The sequence below is a fragment of the Hyperoodon ampullatus genome (genome assembly GCF_949752795.1).
Source record: "Hyperoodon ampullatus genome assembly, chromosome: 12".
NCBI classification, from domain to species: domain Eukaryota; kingdom Metazoa; phylum Chordata; class Mammalia; order Artiodactyla; family Ziphiidae; genus Hyperoodon; species Hyperoodon ampullatus.
In genome coordinates, this window is record NC_136925.1 from 18,701,680 (window position 1) to 18,721,258 (window position 19,579).

A 19,579-nucleotide genomic window follows, 5' to 3' on the forward strand; every position below is an offset into this window, starting at 1 on the left:
TCTCCTGGGATGAGTACCAATTCATGAGTACCAGTACATTGTAGGACAATCCTGTCCCCAGAAATGTATGGAATGTTGTCAGCTGGGGGAGGGGAGGTGACTCCTGTGTCTCTGTGTTGGTGTAACTGTGTCTGGCCTCACTACTCTGCCATTGGCTAGTGAACAAGAAGAGTGCTATTGTCAGGCTGTCTGTTTACCTGACAGATGTGGAAGTAATGGTCATGTGGCTAGTGTGTGGGCTTTGAGCTGGGATGGTGAATGGGTTATAAATACCCCATCAACAGATACTCAAGGTGGCCTGGGGCAACCCAGAGTTAATTTCATGAAGGAATCAAACCTGCACACTGTTTTGGAAATGACTTGGTTTTGCACAGTCACGTTGCATGCATGGTCAGCTGCTAATCTCTGGGTGGCATTTTCATTATGGATTTGTTTACCACCTGTCTTGCTTAAGCTGAAAAATAAATCCATATATTGCACCAGAATTTTCTCAGCTTCTCTGTTTTCACATATCCAATTTTTCATTTCATTTAAAAATGATTCCATGTTTATAGTGTCTCAATTTCTATCATCTCTAGGATCCCAGTGGTCTGAGTCATGCACCAGATTTCATTTAGGAATTATTCCACCAAAAGAAACCCCTTTCCCATAATGTCTTTTGAGGAAAATATTATTCTTTAAGAATCTAACACTAAACAGTAGGACAAAGCATGGAACATTTCTTGTAGTTAACACACAGTCTTGCAAAAAGAAACTTGCTATTTTCATTAAACTTGCTATTTTCATTCATTAAAATGTTGATTTTAATAACTTTTACTAATGCAAATATTATTATTAATAACTTAAGTAACAAAATTTAAACCATGGGCTATTTATTATTAAGATTTAAAACTATTTAAGTGGTATCTTATTTAGAAATAAATTTATTAGATGACTGAAGGATATTCAAAAGATAGAAAAATATCCATGAGGATACCATCATTTTTGTTAATTAAATGTCAAGAACTGTGAAAGGTCTAAGATTTGACCCCTTTTGAAAGTTAGCAAGTTAGCATGACACAGTTCTGTGGAAACTGGCAGAAGACACAAGACTCCTGGGTCAGAGACAAAGAACTTTATGACCACACAGCAGGCAGCACATGCATCGTGTTCATTGGTTCCTGAATCATTTCCTGTTGCTGTTGTAACAAAGGACCACAAACTCAGTGGCTTAAAGCAACCTACATTTATTCTCTTACAGTTCTAGAGTGCAGAAGTCTAAGATCAGTGTCAGTGGGCTAAAATCAAGGTGTCATCAGGGCTGTGTTCCATACGGAGGCTCTAGGGAAAGATCCATTTTCTTGCCTTTTTCAGCTTCCAGAGGCTGCTCACACTCCTTGGCTCAAGGCCCTGTATCACTGTCACCTCTGCTTCCACTTTACATCTCTGTCTTTGACCATCCTGCTTCTCTCCTATAAGGACATGTGTGATAACATTGGATTACCTACAGTAATCTCCCATTTCAAGATCCTTAATCACATCAGCAGAGTCCCTTTTGCCATGCAAGGTAGCATATGCACAGGTTTTAGGGATTAGGAAAGGATATGTTTTGGGGTGGGGCATGAATTATCCTACCACATTATTCTCTTTGGCCCCAAAGATTCATGTCCATCCCACATGCAAAATCCATCCATCTTATCCCAACATCCTTCAAAGTCTCAAATATTACACCATGAAATCAAAGTCCAATATATAGTCTAAATAGTATCAGCTCAAAAGTCCCAAATGACATCATCTTATTCATCTAAATCAGGTATGGGTGAGACCCTTTGTATGATCCATCCTGGGGAAAAATTCTCCATCTGTGGACCAGTAAAACTAGAAACAAGTTATCTGTTCATAAAATGCAATGGTGGGACAAGCATAGGATACCAGTTCTAGACATTCCTGTTCAAAAAGGGAGAAACTGGAAAGGAGAAAGGAGTCACCAGTTCCAAGCAATTTCAGAATTCAACTGGGCTAATTCCATTAGGTTGCAAGGCCCGTAAATAATCTTCTGTGGCACATGGCTGCCCTCTGGGCCTGCAGCTGTACCCTTGAAATCGTCCTTCCTTTTTCTTGAAGGGTAGAATGTATTTGTAACTGAGTAGTTTATCAACCTGTTCCCCGAATGTAAAATGTGGGGGAGTCTGCCAGCCTTCTTTCCTCTTGTTCTGTCTCTGTCCCCAAGTTGGCAGTGTTTCTGCTGGTATAACATTCTCAAGAACATTGTGAGTCTCCTCAATATGTCACATGTGCTCATTCCATCAGACAAGAGGCATAAATTGCATCACGGAGTCATTCTTTCTTGAGGCAGGGTCATGACCTTTGGTAAACCAAGCCAGTCAGGGTAAGGCAGCTTCTACTTTGACCAAAGGGCAATTTTCTAGAGAAGGAGGCACTAGTGGGCCAGCATCCCCAGCAGCTGGGAATAACACACTGGATAGTAAAATCTGGGTAAGACACCACCAGCACCCTTATAAACAATAACAGGTGACATTTATTGGGCACTAAGTGGCCTCTGTGTTAAGTTAATTTTTTGTAAACTTACGGTGAGAACTCTCAACACAGAGGCTTAAAGGATCCTTTTAAATAGGAGTTCAGTCAGGATACTTCTCTGCTCAAAATCCTGCAATGGCTTCTCATTTCACTCAGTGAAGAAGCTGGAGTCCTTGCAATAACCTCAAAGCTTTCTTCCCCCCACCCCCTCGGCTGATCTCATCTCCTGTCCCCCCATCCCGGCTCACTCTGCTCCAGACACACTGGCCTCCCTGCTGTCCCGTGAAGACAGCAGACATGTACCCATAGGGCTGTTGCCCTGGCCGGTCTCTCTGTCTGGAACACTCTTGCCTTAGATATTCACATGGCTCCTCCCTCACTGATTTCAAGTCTTTCCTCAAATGCTTTTTGTTGTGGGTCAGATCGTGTCTCCCCCCGGCACCAAATTCATATGCTGAAGTCCCAACCCCCAATACTTCAGAATGTGATCTTATTGGGAAATAGGATTGTTGCAGATGTAACTGGTTAAGATGAGGTCATTAGGGTGGGCCTTAATCCAATATGACTTGTATCCTTATAAAAAGGGGAAATGTGGACACAGAGACATGCATAGAAGGGATGATGGATGGGAAGATGTAGAGAGAAGATGGCCATCTACAAGCCAAGGAGAGAGACCTGGAACAGATTCTCCCTTCCAGTGTTGATTCCAATCCTCAGAAGGAACCAACACTGCTGACACCTTGATTTCAGACTTGCAGCCTCCAGAACTGTGAGACAATAAATTTCTGTTGTTTAAGGCACCCAGTTTGTGGTTCTTTGTTACAGAAGCCCTAGCAACAAAGACCCCCTTCTCGATGTTCTTAATGGGGCCAACTCTGGCCATCTCACTGTAAACTGGGGACTGCAGTTCCCTTACCTCTGCCCCGGCACCCCCATCTCCCAGACCATAGTCTATTGCTCTTTCTCTACAGTGTTTATCACCTATCATACTATATAGTTCACGTGACTATTATGTCTGTTGTTTATTTTCTGCTCCTCCTACTAGAATATAAATTCTGCAAGGACAGGGATCTTTATTTTGTTCACTGATAGGTCCCAAGTGGCTTGACCAGTGCCTGGGACACAGTCAGTGGTCAATAAAAATTGGCTGGATGGAGGGAGAGACTGTTTCTTATATTTACAGGTCAGAGAACCAAGGCCCTGGGAAATTCAGTATTTTGCTTGGGCACAGAACCAGTAAATGGCCAATTAAGCTGGGTGTCAAGTAAATAGTGAATGTGGGGAAGGCTTGAATGATTCCCTTTCTGTTGGTTAATATTTCTCTGGTATATCTTTTTTTCTATCTCTAACTTTTGACCTCTCTCTGTTATTCTTTTAAACTTTCAATCTGTTTTAAGTTTTAATTTTGCTTTGTTTCAGATTAACAAATGAAATTTATAAATATAAATTTTAATTTGTGAGTTTATTTCATCTAAATATACCGTGATTACCAATGATGCTTTATTTCTAGCATTTTATTTTGTGATTTCTATTTACTTTGCTTTTCTCCTTTCCTGCTTTATACCTTGCAGTTGTGGTTAAGAGCATGGGGTCTAGAGATAGCCTGTCTGGGCTTGGTTCCATCACTTGCTAACTGTGCAGTCTTCACCAGGATACCTAATCTCTGTGAGACTCACTTCCTTCATATATAAAGAGGGATACTATCCACCTCAAAGCTTGTGAACCTTAAGTGATGAAATATATAAAGAACTTTTAGAATAGTGACTGGCCTACTCTGAAGGATTCATTTTGGCTCCTGTATTTTTATTCTCTTCTTAAACAATTATTTTAGAGATTACCCTTGAATTTTAATGAACTTACTAGATATTGCAAGTTAAAATGTTGTTTAACCCACCCTTTGAATTGTTTTATTATTAGTGTATTTTATTTATTTTTTAATTTAATTTTTATTTTATATTGGAGTATAGTTGATTTACAGTGTTGTGTTAGTTTCAGGAATACAGCAAAGTGATTCAGTTATGCATATACATATATCCATTCTTTTTCAGATTCTTTCCCCATATAGGTTATTATAGAATATACAAACAGCCCATGCAGCTCAATATCAAAAAAACAAACGACCCAATCAAAAAATTGGCAGAAGACCTAAATAGACATTTCTCCAAAGAAGATATACAGATGGCCAAAAAGCACATGAAAAGATGCTCAACAACACTAATTATTAGAGAAATGCAAATCAAAGCTACAATGAGGTATCAACTCACACCAGTCAGAATGGCCATCATTAAAAAGTCTACAAACAATAAATGTTGGAGAGGGTGTGGAGAAAAAGGAACTCTCCTACACAGTTGGTGGGAATGTAAATTGGTGCAGCCACTATGGAGAACAGTATGGAGGTTCCTTAAAAAACTAAAAATAGAATTACCATATGATCCAGCAATCCAACTCCTGGGCATATATCCAGAAAAATAATAATTTGAAAATATACATGCACCCCAATGTTCACTGCAGCACTATTTACAGTAGCCAGGACATGGAAGCAACCTTAATGTCCATCAACAGAGGAATGGGTAAAGAAGATGTGGTACATATATACAATGGAATACTACTCTGCCATAAAAAAGAATGAAATAATGCCATTTGCAGCAACATAGATGGACCTAGAGATTATCGTACTAAGTGAAGTAAGTCAGACAGAGAATGACAAATATCATATGATATCGCTTATATGTTGAATCTAAAAAAATGATAAAAAAGAACTTTACAAATTTACAAAACAGACTCACAGACATAGAAAGAAAACTTATGGTTACCAAAGGGGAAAGGTGGGGAGAGGGATAAATTAGGAGTTTGGGATTAACATATGCACACTAGTAGATACATAATAGATAAGCCACAAGGACCTACTGTGTAGTACAGGGAACTCTACTCAATATTCTGCAATAACCATTGAATTTTATATATCAGATATTATATATATTTTATTTACATAAGTTCTGTTTAGTTCTTTTAAAAAATTGATCTTTTTTTCATGATGTCCTGATTTTTCGTGTTTTCTATGATTTATTTTATTTTTTTAATGACTCATTCATATTTATTTTATGCTCTCTTTTAGATTGTTTCATAATTTTAATCATCCTGCTATTTGGGGTAAGCTACTTCTTCCTCATGGCCAATTATTTACTTCTATTTTTTGTCTTGTGTGTGTGTGTGTGTGTGTGCGCACATGTATGCACATGTACTGTAGTGTGAGCTCTCCAGCAAGCATTATTTTTTCCTATGATTGTCCCATACATTCTGCTTTATAAAAGTTTCCCTAGAGAACAATTTTGTATTGCTTATCCTAAGGCCCCAAGTAATTTGATCAATCTGGAATTGTTATATTTTTTGCTTGGGAATTCCTGAATCATAAATAGAGTACACATTTGGATTCCATATCCACATGAAACATGGGCTTGGAGTTTAGATTTTTTATGGGAGACTTTTTTTCCTAGAGACCCTGGAAGCACCAGTTTCTTCATCCCTTTCCTGTGTGTGTGTGTGTGTGTGTGTGTGTGTGTGTGTGTGTGTGTGTGTGTGGAGTTCATTCAGTCTCCCTTTCAATGAAGGGGCAGCTCATCCAATAACTTTTATGAGGGAGGTTTCTATAAAGGAAGTCTCTACATCTTGTATGAACCCTTTTTTTTCTAAATAGACATTATAGCCCTATTCACTGCAGATTAAAACCCCTTCCCTCCAGAGTGTTGTGGTATCAGCTTACAAACTTGCCATTCTAGCTTTAAGTGTCCTCTTTATATGTTACCTAGGAACTTCTCTCTCCTTCATAGTTAGGTCTATATTATTTTTGTTGCTGTTGTATTTTATCCAGCATTACTAAAAGTTTTACTTAAAAGAGATCCAAATCAGCTCAATTCGCCATGTTTTCCAGAACTGAAAGCTTCAGTTATAGAGTATAAGTTTGATTTTTCTTAAAAATAGATGCCAGTATATTTCTCTGGTGAACATCTTTATACTGTCATCTATTTTCCCATAATTTCCCCTATTTTCTTTAATATATTAAAAGTAATTATTGTATAGTCTTTATTTTTAACTCTTTACATCATCTGTGGGTTTGCATCTATTGTCTAATGTTTCTTATTCTCATATTATCAATCATGTAGTCTTGACACTTCTCATGTCTAGAAATTTTTTATTACTTGGCAGACATTGTGAGTGAAAAATCCATTGATGCTACATATGTTATCTTCCATGAGAGAAATTCCCCTGCCCCGTCCTGTTAGGCAGACAGAATGAGGGGCTATCATCTCACTCCAGTCAGGCATTGAGGTGGGTCAGGACTGAATTGCTTTTTCTTAAAATAGCTTTGGGGTATACTTGGCAAAATAATTTTTAACACTTTTTTTTTTTTTTTTTTTCTTTTTCTTTTTTTTTTTGTGGTTCGCGGGCCTCTCACTGTTGTGGCCTCTCCCCTTGCGGAGCACAGGCTCCGGACGCGCAGGCTCAGCGGCCATGGCTCACGGGCCCAGCCGCTCCGCGGCATGTGGGATCTTCCCAGACCGGGGCACGAACCCGTGTCCCCTGCATCGGCAGGCGGACTCTCAACCACTGCGCCACCAGGGAAGCCCTTAACACTTTTAAAGTACACAATTTAATACATTTGACCTAAGTGTTTCTCCAAGAAACCATCACCACAATCAAAACAATGAACACACCCATCACACACAAAAGTTTTCTCCTGCCCTTTTGTAATCCCTCCCTCCACATCTCTTCCCTGGAAACCATTGATCTGCTTTCTATCACTGTATATTGGTTTGCATTTTCAAGATACTTGTATGAATGGATTCATGCAGTATCTATTCTATTTTGTCTGACTTCTTTCATTCAGCATAATTATTTTGAGGTTCATCTATATTGTGTGTATTAATAGTTTATTATTATTATTTTTTTTGCTGAGTAGTGTTTAGTGCTGAGTTATTGCTGAGTAGTTCATTGTGAGTAGTGTTTAGATAAACCCTAATTGGTTTATCCATTTATTTGTTGATGGATATTTGGGTTATTTACCATCTTGGCTACTGTAAATAAAACTGGAATGAATATTTGGTTACAATTCTTTGTATGGACATATGCTTTTATTTTCTAAAGCACCTAGAAGAGGAATGTCTGGGTCGTATGGTAGATAGGTGTTTACCTTTTTTTTTTTTTTTGCGACAAGGTGTTTACCTTTCTAAAGAAACTGCTTAACAGTTTTCTAAAATTAGTGTATTACTGTAAATTCCTCACAGTGTATATGCATTCTTTTTTTTTTTTTTTTTTTTTTTTTTTTTTTTTTTTGCGGTATGTGGGCCTCTCACTGTTGTGGCCTCTCCCGTTGCGGAGCACAGGCTCCGGACGCGCCGGCTCAACGGCCATGGCTCACGGGCCCAGCCGCTCCGCGGCATGTGGGATCCTCCCAGACCGGGGCACGAACCCGCGTCCCCTGCATCGGCAGGCGGACTCTCAACCACTGCGCCACCAGGGAAGCCCATGTATATGCATTCTTATTGCTCTACTTCCTTGCCAATGCTATGTAAGGTCAGTCTTTTTAATTTTATTCATTCTAGTATGTGTGTAGTAGTATCTCATTGTGGTTTTCGATTGCATTTCACTAATGACTAATGACATTCAGCATCTTTTCATATGCTTATTATTCATCTGGATATCTTTGTGAGGTGTGTTTTCAAGTCTGGCTCATTGTCATATTGGGGAGTTTGCTTCATTATTGAGTTTTGGGAGTCCTTTATTCTGGATATAAATTCTTTATCAGATATACGATCTGCAAATAGTTTCTATCTATGGCTTGTCTTTTCATTTGCTTAACAATGTTTTTGAAGAGTTTTGAAGACTGTCTTCATTTTGATAAAGTTCAGTATATCAATTTCTCTTTTAAGTGGATCATACTTTTGGTATTATAGCAAAGAAATATTTGCCAAACCCAAGTCATAAAGGTTTAATCTGATGAGTTTTTTTCTAGAAGTTTTAGAGTTTTAGATTTTCTATTTAGATCTATAATCCATTTTGAGTTAATTTTTGTGTATGCTGTGAGTCATGGAGCAAAGTTCATTTTTTTTTTTTGCATATGGATATCTAATTCTTCCAGCACTATTTGTTGAAGGATCCTTTCTCCACTGATTTGCCTTTGCACCGTTATTGAAAATCAGTTGTCCGTATATGTGTTGGTTTAGTTCTGGACATTCTATTCTGTTCCATTATTTTATTTGCCAGTTTTACACCAATACCATACTTCTTGATTACTGTAGCTTCAAAAGTCTTAAAATCAGATAGTCTAAGTCCTCCAACTTCATTTTTCTTATTCGAAGTTGTTCTGGGTACTTGGGATCTTTTGCATTTTTATATTAATTTTAGAATCAGTTTTTAAATTCACTTCCTTACATCCTGTTCTACCAAAATTCCACCCATTTCTTTGGCCATCTCTTTTCCAAAAAAGGTTCTCCAGATCCCAGGTGAAAGGAATTTCTCTTTCTTCTGTGCTCCATTCACACTTCATAATACTTTTATTGCATTTATTCATATTTGGCTAGATGTACGTTTCTGATCTTTCCTGCCGTATAGTAAACCTTTCAAGATCAGGAATCTTGACTTTGTTCCCTTTGTCTGCTGAAAAAACTAGTTTTTTACGTTGCAGGTGTAAGCCCTGCATTAACAGATGTCTGCAGAAGGCATCTAGCTCATTTCCTGCATATTGTCAAGGAATCCAACAGATTTAGAATTGCTTATTCTATTGTTTATCTCCAAGATGGTTCTTTCTTTATCATTTCTATTACTACTACTGCACTTTCAAAGAAAAATGGGATAATTATTTTCCAAATATCAAAACATAGTATAATTGACTTGTGGTGCTAACTACATGCAGCTGTGTCTTAACAATCTACTTATTGTTCACATAACTCCCTCACTCATTGAACTTTTGGGAAAATGTCTATCCTTAAAGATATCAATGATATCTTTGGCTGCCAGGGCAGCCGTACCTCAACTCAGACATACTGTATTTCTAATGGTTCCCTCCAAACCTACTCTAGCCCTCCACTGGGGAACAGCAGTTATGCCCTCTAAAAGCTTATTATATCCCAGGAAGAGTTTCTGTATGAAGTATAATCATGTCCTTCTTATGCGGACATTCAACCCAGAGATCCGGCAGCAGGGGAAAATGTTTAGCCTGCTTTTTGTAGAGCCTAAACTGTTCCATACTTATTAGGAACAAGTAAAATGAGGAAATTGTTTTAGCACCTAACAAATTAGCGGCATACTGTATGATTGCGGAAATCAGCTTTCCCATCACGCTCAGGCCTTATGTTGATGTGTCACTTACCTTGGGTAATGTTTTCTCCTGTGAGTAATGTAAGGTTCAAGACACTTAAGAATGGCTTTTTGTTTTCTTCCTTAGTCTTTCCACATTCGTTACATCTGGTGAGATCATATGAATCCTGTTTATATGCCGCCCAGCACTAATCATTTTTTAAAGGATCACATGTTTAAAAGGCTAGAAGACAATTAGTTGGAAGATAGAAATCCTCTTTGAGTTTTGTCCTAAAGTAAAATCTTGGTTAGTGGCTAAAGAAAATTCACAATAAAATCTTAAATACAGTGATATAAAAAATTTTTTAAATGCTGAACTATTAGTTGATTCCATTAAACACTATAGCAGTTAAGCCTGTTTCTGTGGCAGCCTTAAAATGATTCCCTCTTTATCAGAGTCCTTGAGAGGCCCCTGCAGTCATTGTCAATATCATCATTATGGAACTGATTCCTGTAGCAGATTCTAGGAAAATAAAGAGATGGGTAGGGGATGTATGTGTGTGATTGTGTGCATATATAATGAGAACAGTGATCAGACATTAGATGCAGGATACAAGTTCCATTTAGAGAAGATTTGATCATGAAATCCTGATATGGATGTGAACAAAGGAAGTGGTGGGAGTGAGATGGCCAGTGGAAAGGAGAAGGAAGTGAGCCGAGGTGGGAGTATAGGTGGCTCGGTTAGAAGATCAGCACATTGATGTGAATGAGGGGAGTGCGGTGGGCAAAATAATGCCCCTCCCTCCTCCACAAGGTGGCCCACTGTGAAAATGTTCCTGTACCCGGCAAAAGGGACTACAGATATTTTAGGACAAAAATCTAAGAGGATTTTTACCTTCTAATAAATTGTCTATTAGCCTTTTAAACATGTGATCCTTTAAAAAAGATCAGTGCTCGGCTGCAAATAAACGGAAGTCATATAATCTCACCAGGTGTAATGAATGTGGAAAGACTAAGGGAGAAAAACAAAAAAGCCATTCTTAAGTGTCTCAACCCTTACATTGCTCACAAGAGGAAACATTACCCAAGGTGAGCATCACATCAACATAATACCTGAGTGTGATGGGAAAAGAGGATCCTGAGAGGAGGCCATGGGAAGAGTAGCCTGGATTATCCAGGTGGGCCCAAGCTAATCACATGGGTCCTTAAAAGAGAACACTTCCCAGATGCTTTTAGAGTCAGAAGGGGATGTAACCGCAGAAGAACGCTCAGAGAGATGCAAGCTTGCTGGCGGTGAAGATGAAGTGGAGGGTAAAAGCCAAGGGATATGGGTGGGCTCTGGAAACTGGAAACGGCAAGGAAACATTCTCTCCTAGAGCCTCCGGAAGGAATTTAGCCCAGTGAGAACTGTGTTGGACCTCTGACCTCCAGAACTGTAAGGTGATAAATCTGTGCTGGTTTAAGCCATTAAGTTTGTGGAAATCTATTACAGTAGTACAAATAGTAGTAACATAGGGAGGATTTGTGTAAGAGATTAGAAGTCTGATGGAGAGGGAGGCCAGGGTAAGGATTCTGACATTTACACCTAAAAAACAACAGAGTGAAGTGGGAAGGGGAAATGCTCAAGCAGAGCTGGCAGTGCTGTTTGGCGGACTATTTGGAGTGAGGAGAACACTGGAGCAGGGGAATCAATTAAACCTCTACCAGATAAATAAGGAGTAGAGTGACGACAGGGTTTCAGTGCTGGTGGATATGGGAATGGAGAAGGACATTGATATAAGCATTATTCTGAAGAAATTGGCTACAGGTTTGATGACTCCATGTTGGGAAAAGTTACTCAAGGTATGGACTGAATGTTTGTGTCCCCTCAAAATTCATCTGTTGAAACCTATTCCCCAGTGTGAATGCGGTCGTGAGAGCCCTCCCAAATGGGATTAGTGCCCTTATAAAGGTCCCAAGAGATCTTGCTTCTCTCTCCTCTCTGCCATGTGAGAATACAATGAGACAGCCAGGAAGCAAACCCTCACCCAGATACCTTGATCTCAGCCTCCAGAATTCGTTGTCTAAGCCACCCGATCTATGGTAATTTGTTACAGCATCCCAGATTGACGAAAACGGTCAAGAATGCCTTAGAGTTTGGAACTCACTGGAGAATGCTGCAAATCAGGGGAGTGGGCAGCTGGTTTCAAACATGCAGACTTTTATGAGAACAGTGGGTAATTCTGGCAGGAATTAGGAACAGGGGCTGGCACTCAGGAGAAATGAAAGGTAGGGATCAGCAGTGTTACCCTGCTGGGTAGTGGTGGCTGTACCATGAGTATGAGAGTAGATGTGATCTCTGGGGATTGGAGGGAGCAGAGGGTTGTATGTAGATGGAGGTCAAAGGACAAGAGAAGGTGATACATTTATTAAGCCCCTGCTATGTATGAGGGACTAGGCTGCTACGAAGGCTCTGACCCGAAGCCAGGGGAGTGAGCACCTGCCTGATCTCATTAGGGTTCCTTGCACGTGGGCTTGATAATGAGCAAAACAGTTAAGACATGAGCATGCAAATATCTTTGATCGCTGACACTGCCTGGAGCTGGTGGGAGAAAAAAACCAAGATGCTTTATTCCACTCAGGCTTCTCCAATGAGCAGGCTCAACTTAACCCTTCTGTCAAGTCCTTCTCTAATGACTCCACTTTTGCCTGCCTCACAAATCCTTCCCCCAAGTACCTTCTAGACCCCTCTCCAAGGAGTTACACAGACCATGTACAGTTCTATGATCTGTTCTCTGCATCAGGACTTTCTCATTGTAATATCAATACCCTAAGGTGGGGACCATTGGCAGGCAAACTTACTGAGACTAGCTCCACTGGACCAGACTCCTGCCGTGTTCCTGCCTCTTCGCTTTTGTGCTCCAAGGATGCACACCTGGCACAATTATCACCCCCACCCCCCCATTTTTGGCCCCTTTTCCAAAGTCTCGTTTCTTGTTACTGAATTTACTAACAACCCATTTTATTCTACTAGTGGAACTTGGTGCCTCTCCCCCTTTCTTCTGAGATTAATAGTGCCCTTCAAACTGATTTCTTACAACAATCCTAGAGAGTAGGTGTTGGTGGGAAAACATTTTTCCCCGTTTGCACTATTTAAGTCGTGGTGATGGAAGCTTTCAGCAAACCTGGATAGAAAACTGGACTTACTTTGGTTTAGAGGGGAGGAAATAGGTTAATTTGAGCTAGGAACTAATCCCTTACCAAGCTGGACAGGTGCTGAGAAGGAATACATGTGCTTTTCTTTAAAGACTCTTCGATAGAAACTGAAAAAGGCTATAATTAACAGGTTCAAATACTAGAGTAGAATTATCCATAACAGGGATTAGAAAACTTTCAAACTTCACTCTTCCAACCATTGCTAAGGGGCTCTTCAAAGTAGGAGGCCATTGAATAGTTATGTAACTACAAAGTGTCCAATTCCAAGCAAGTTTACCTGTTATATAACATGCCTGCAGATGTTAGACCTACCCAGTTAGAGCCCTTAGGAAGTATGAGTGGGAAAGAGGAATAGATGTTTCCATCTTCTTGGCATTTAGTCACAAATTTAAGATTTTTCTAATATACAATGGGACCCTAATACTAAAGCCTGGATTTCTGAGGGTTGATGGGTAGATACTAGTTATGGAACATTGTGGGCTCAAAAAAGATCCAATCAGAAATCTCTCTGCACAAAAGCAGCGGTGAGAGCAGCAACCACGTATCTTGACCAGGTTCCTGAAGGGAAGGCCTGTGGATGCAGGTGTCCTACGACACTGTGAGGGAGATGGAAGTGGGAGAAGAGGACTGATAATTTCTGGAGTTTGAATCTTCATAAAAGCCTTCCTTTTCAAGATGGCCTAAATGTGTCCACCTTCTGTGTTCTCATCCTAGACCCTCAGTGCAATAACTAAGGGATGGGGTATGGTCCCCGAGGTTTCTAGTTCTAACTAATAGTTCTGATAGTACGTATGGACCTTTACTCTGTAAGTAAAATTGAAGCTGTGCCATGTGCACCGCTTATTCCAAAACAGAATATGGAATCCTCATCAAAATAGGATGTACCTTCTCTGTAAGTGATAATCTGTTTAATGTCTGTACTTCTTGTGTTTCAGAATCAGCTATGCTTGTGCTTAGAATGAACGGCCCATGGATAGTCAAAAAGACAAACGGGGGCGGGGTGTAGTTATAAATTAGCAGGTTTGCAGATAAAAAAATAGACAAAAGCACATTCAAATAATAACCAAAATAGTTTATATTATAACTTAAAATTCTTTCACATAAAAAAACAACTGTAATTAATGCTTTCTACCCTCTTAGGAAAAGGACATTAAAAATTCTGGACATTAATAGCATTCCTTTAATTTCCACATTTCACATTTGCTACCTATAATTTCACTAAGATTTATTTCAACTGTCCTTTATAAAGCATTTCAGTTTGTAATGATTATTCTAGAACTGCACTTGCTGGCATGTAGTTATTGAGCACTTGGAATGTGCTGGTCCAAACTGAGGTGTGCTATAAATGGAAAACTTGCCAGAATTTGGGGACTTGGTATGAAAAAAAGAATGTAAAAACCCAATTTTTATATTGTTATTTTAGATATATTACATAAATTACCCAAAATAACTTCATTTGTTTCTTTTTATCTGTTTAAATGTGGCTACTAGAAAATTTAAAATTACATGTGGCTCACACGATCCTTCTACTGGACAGCACTGGGCCAGAACATTTGAAAACAAAGTAGCTACAGCTTTAACTTACCAGTTATCTTATATGCCCACTATCTGCTTTTGGAAATGAAATTGTAAAACAGAAGAATAATCTGGCTACCTTTATGCATGCTTTTAATTTTTTCTAGTGAACATATATTTACTTTTTAAATAAAGTAAAAATGTTATATTCTGTTTATAACCTTAAAGTTACAAAAAAGGGACTGACATTTAAGACGTGTAGCATGAAAGATTAAAACAGTGAATAAATCAAATTCCCATATTACTTGTGAAATATATTTTGCACTTTTTTATCAGGTGCAAAATGAGGCACCTAGAGGTAGGAATGGAAATCTGAGAGAACACGAGAATTCACTCCCTATCTACTTGTACAGAAGTTACAACTCTCATCAAAATGATCACGGAAGCGCCACTACTCTGGTGACTGTCCGAGCCTCTGTGCTCACATTCCTCCCTGTGTCTCTGTGGGAAAGAGGAGCTGTTCTTCTGGCCAGGAATTAAGAATACACACTTAAGTCAATGACGGCAAAGTATTTGCAACTTTGTTTTCTTTGCATATCTAGCGCGAAAGCGAGACCTTTTGCAATAAATCTCACTAGTTCCAGTCACCTGACAAAAAGGGACTTGTTCATAAATTATTTAAAATGTGACTGGTTAATGATTTTCAGTAAAATACACCATTAATGCTGCTCTTTTTTTTTTCCTCCTAATTGGTAAAGGGTATTTTGAAATGTTGCTTTTGTGTTCTGGCAACATAGTGTAACACTTTTTTCAAAAGCCTCCTTCTGACAGAGACCCCATCCACCGTCCATCTTCAGGCCTTTCTGTGAGGTCACATGACAAGCGAGTTTCTAGTAACACTGTGGTGCGTTCACTTCTTCTGCCAAAGCAACTGGCATGACCAACCCCTGCCGGTGCAGCTCTCGGAGAACATCCAAAATCGAGTCTAACTCTGTGCGGAACTTGTCCAGCTCACGATTCTTCAACTGTGCAAGTCTTTTCCATTTCTCAATTTCTTTGTTTTGCTCGGTTTCTACTACTTGGTGTGTCTGCTGTATTATCTGCAAATTAAAAAATGCCGTATTACTTTTAGAGTTCATAGTGTGGGTGAAGAACCTCTAATAGCCTCAAAGAGCTCAAGTGGGACAATGCTGATGACGGTAAACCTGTGACCTATATATCAGAGGGGACAGAGGCAGAGGGAGGGGAGCGTTACCTAACGGGCCCCGCTGGGTCAATAAACAGGCTTGTAAGTGAAGAGTAAGTGGAAATTTTAATATCTAATTCTGACAGGGAGTTATGGAGTTTAGTCTTTTTCTTTTAAGCCATGGTGGGGGGAGGGGGGAAGGGTACCATTTAAAGCATCCAATACCTTGGAATGAATCTAAACATCCCCAAAATGCTGTTTTTGTTTTTTTTAAGAATTTTTTTTAATTTAATTTAATTTTTGGCTGCATTGGGTCTTCATTGCTGTGCGTGGGCTTTCTCTAGTTGCGGCATGTGGGCTCAGTAGTTGTGGCTTGCGGGCTTTAGAGCGCAGGCTCAGTAGTTGTGGTGCATGGGCTTAGTTGCTCCACGGCATGTGGGATCTTCCCGGACAAGGGCTCGAACCCGTGTCCCCTGCATTGGCAGGTGGATTCTTAACCACTGTGCCACCAAGAAAGCCCAATAAAATATTTATTTATAATTCTGCCTGGCTACAGAGTAACTTCATAATTCTAAAATAAAAGAATTTCAGAAATACTGTATAAACACATGCTTGAGTTAAGCGGAATACAAAATACGAATTTTCAATTCTAAGTTTTAAACATTATATTTTGAAAATTTTGGATGTCTATTATATATTGAAATACGGCATTAGCCATAACTAACGTAACACTGTATAAGTTTAAGGTATACAGTGTAGTGACATGACGTACGTAAAGGCTGTGAAATGACTACCACAGTAAGTTTAGTTAACATCTGTCACCTCACGTAAGTTTCAAAATCTTGTACTGGAAGTTTTAACCTCCTGACCACCTTCCCCCAATTCCCCCAGTTCCCCCTCACCCTGCCTCTGGCAACTGCCAATCTGATCTCTGTTTCAGCGTGTTTGGGGTTGTTCAGACTACACATGTAAGATTACATAGAATCTGTATTTCTCTGTCTGACTTAGCATAAAGCCCTCAAGGTCCATAAAGCCCTCAAGGTCCATCCATGTTGTTGCAAGTGGCAGGTTTTCCTTTTTTTTATGGCTGAATACCATTCCATTGTATGTATATATAATATATCACATTTTCTTTACCCATTCACCCACTGATGGACACTTAACATTATTTCCATGTCTTGGCTGATGTAAATAATGCTTCAATGAGCACTGGCTGCACCAATTTACAGTCCCACCAACAGTGCTCATGGGTTCCTTTTTCTCCACATCCTCACCAATACTTGTTACTTTTGTGTTTTTGATAATAGCCATTCTTTTTGATATAGCTCACTGTGGATTTGACTTGCATTTCCCTAATGATTAGTGATGTTGAACACCTTTTGATGTAGCTGTTGGCCATTTAAATATCTTCTTTGTAATAATGTCTATTCAGGTCCTTTGCCCATTTTTAAATTTTTTTTTTTTTTTTTTTTTTTTTTGCTCTTGAGCTGTGTGAGTCCCTTGAATATTTTGGATATTAGCTCCTTATCAGATGTGTGGTTTACAAATATTTTCTCCCACTTCATAGGTTGCCTTTTCATCATGTTGATTATTTCTTTGGTTGTGCAGGCTTTTTTAGTTTGATGTAGTCCCATTTGTTTATTGTTTATTTCACTGCTTGTGTTTCAGGTGTCATATCCAAAAAGGATCTATGCCAAGACATGTCAGGGAATGGTCCCCCTATATTTTATTCTAGGAATTTTATGGTTTCTGGTCTTACATTTAAGTCTCTAATCCATTTAGGATTAATATTTGTGTGTGGTGTAAGGTAAGGGTCTAGGTTCAGTCTTTTGCATGTGAATATCAAATTTTCCCACAACCATTTATAGAAGAAACTGTCTTTTGTCCAAAGAGTATTCTTGGCTCCCTGATCAAATATGTATGCATGGATTTATTTCTGGGTTCTTGATTTGATTCCATTGGTCTATGTGTCTATTTTTAATGCCAGGACCATACTGTTTTGATTACTACAGTTATGTATTTGTATAATATAGTTTGAAATTAGGAAATGAGATGCTTCTAGCTTTGTTCTTTCTTAGGATTGCTTTGGCTATTTGTGGTCTTTTGTGGTTCCATACAAATTTCAGATTGTTTTTTCTATTACTGTAAAAAATGCCATTGGAATCTTGACAGGGATTGTAGTGAATCTATAGATGGCTTTGGACATTTTAACAATATCAATTCTTCTAATCCATGAACATTGAATACCTTTCTATTTGTGTCTTCTTCAATTTCTTTTATCAATGTCTTATAGTTATCAGTGTACAGATCTTTTATCTCCTTAGATAAATTTATTTCCAAGTATTTTATTGTTTTTGATATTATTGTAAATAGAATTGTTTTGTTTTTCGGATAATTTGTTGCTAGTATATAGAAACATTACTGATTTTTGTATACTGATTTTGGTATCCTGCAACTTTACTGAATTTGTTGACCAGCGGTTTTTAGGCGGAGTCTTTAGGATTTTCTATATATAAAATAATGTCATTCACAGAGACAATTTTATTTCACCCTTTCCAATTCTGATGCCTTTATTTTTCTTCACTGATTGCTCTGGCTAAGGCTTCTAGTACTATGCTGAATAAAAGTGGTGAGAGTGAGCATTCTTTTCTTGTTCCTGATCTTAGCAGAAAAGCTTCCAGCCTCTCACCACTGAGTATGATGTTAGCTGTGGTCTTGTTATCTATGGCCTTTATTATGTTGAGGTACATTCATTTTATACCTAATCTGTTAAGACTTTTTTTTTTTTTTTTTACCATGAATGAGTGTTTAATATTGTCAAATGTTCTTTCTACACTGATTGAGATGATCATATGATTTTTATCTTTCATTCAGTTAATGTGGTGTATCACGTTTATTGATTTACTTATGCTAAAGCACCCTTACATCCCAGGAATGAATCTCACTTGATCATGGTGTACGATCCTTTTAATGTGCTGTTGAATTTGGTTTGCTAATTTTTTTTTTAAACAAGGAATATATGCCTTTTTGGAAATAATTATGTCCTGATACGGTCATCTTCTATACATTGACAGTGGTAATATTGGTAGTATAAGTATGCCTTGTTGTAGGTGGGTCATGAAGGCTTCCCCTCATATTCACTATAATAGAACTCAGAGCTGAGAGCAGCTTCCAAATAGAAAGGAAAAACACAGGTTTAAAAGGTCCCTTTCACAAGTCTACAAGCATTAAATTTGTTCTGTAATTTCAATTCTGAAAAAACCCCACAAAACCAAAAAACATTACCCTGTAGCTTCTTACAAGCATCTGTACTGTTAATCTAGGAAATAAGTCTCCACTAGAAGATGCAAAGGTTTCACTGTATGTGCTGCTAGAGCAGCCTTTTGACTTCACTGTTCCTTTTTTATTTTTTTAACTTTATTGGAGTATAGTTGATTTACAGTGTTGTGTTAGTTTCAGGTGTACAGCAAAGTGATTCATTTATATATTTATACATACATTCTTTTTTTTTCAGATTCTTTTCCCATATAGGTTATTACAGAATATTGAGTAGAGTTCCCTGTTCTATACAGTAGGTCCTTGTTGTTATCTATTTTATATATAGTAGTGTGTATATGTTAATCCCAAACTCCTAATTTATCCCTCCCCAACACATTTCCCCTTTGGTAACCGTAAGTTTGTTTTTTGCAATCTGTGAGTCTGTTTCTGTTTTGTAAGTAAGTTTATTTGTATCATTTTTTTAAAAAAAATTAGATTCCACATATGAGTGATATATGATATTGTCTTTGTCTGACTCATTTCACTTAGTCTGATAATCTCTAGGTCCATCCATGTTGCTACAAATGGTATTATTTTGTTCTTTTTTATGGGTAA

General features: G+C 38.4%; 1 protein-coding gene across 1 annotated transcript in view; it reads right to left on the reverse strand.

The window, feature by feature from the left end:
• Positions 1-15,410: 15,410 nt before the first annotated feature.
• CEP162 (centrosomal protein 162) overlaps positions 15,411-19,579 on the reverse strand; it is a gene marked incomplete at both ends in the record, with an annotated part of 89,049 nt that continues 84,880 nt past the window's right edge. Inside the window, 1 exon segment of the mRNA XM_079716214.1 lies at positions 15,411-15,620. Within this exon segment, the coding sequence (XP_079572340.1) occupies positions 15,411-15,620 (210 nt within the window).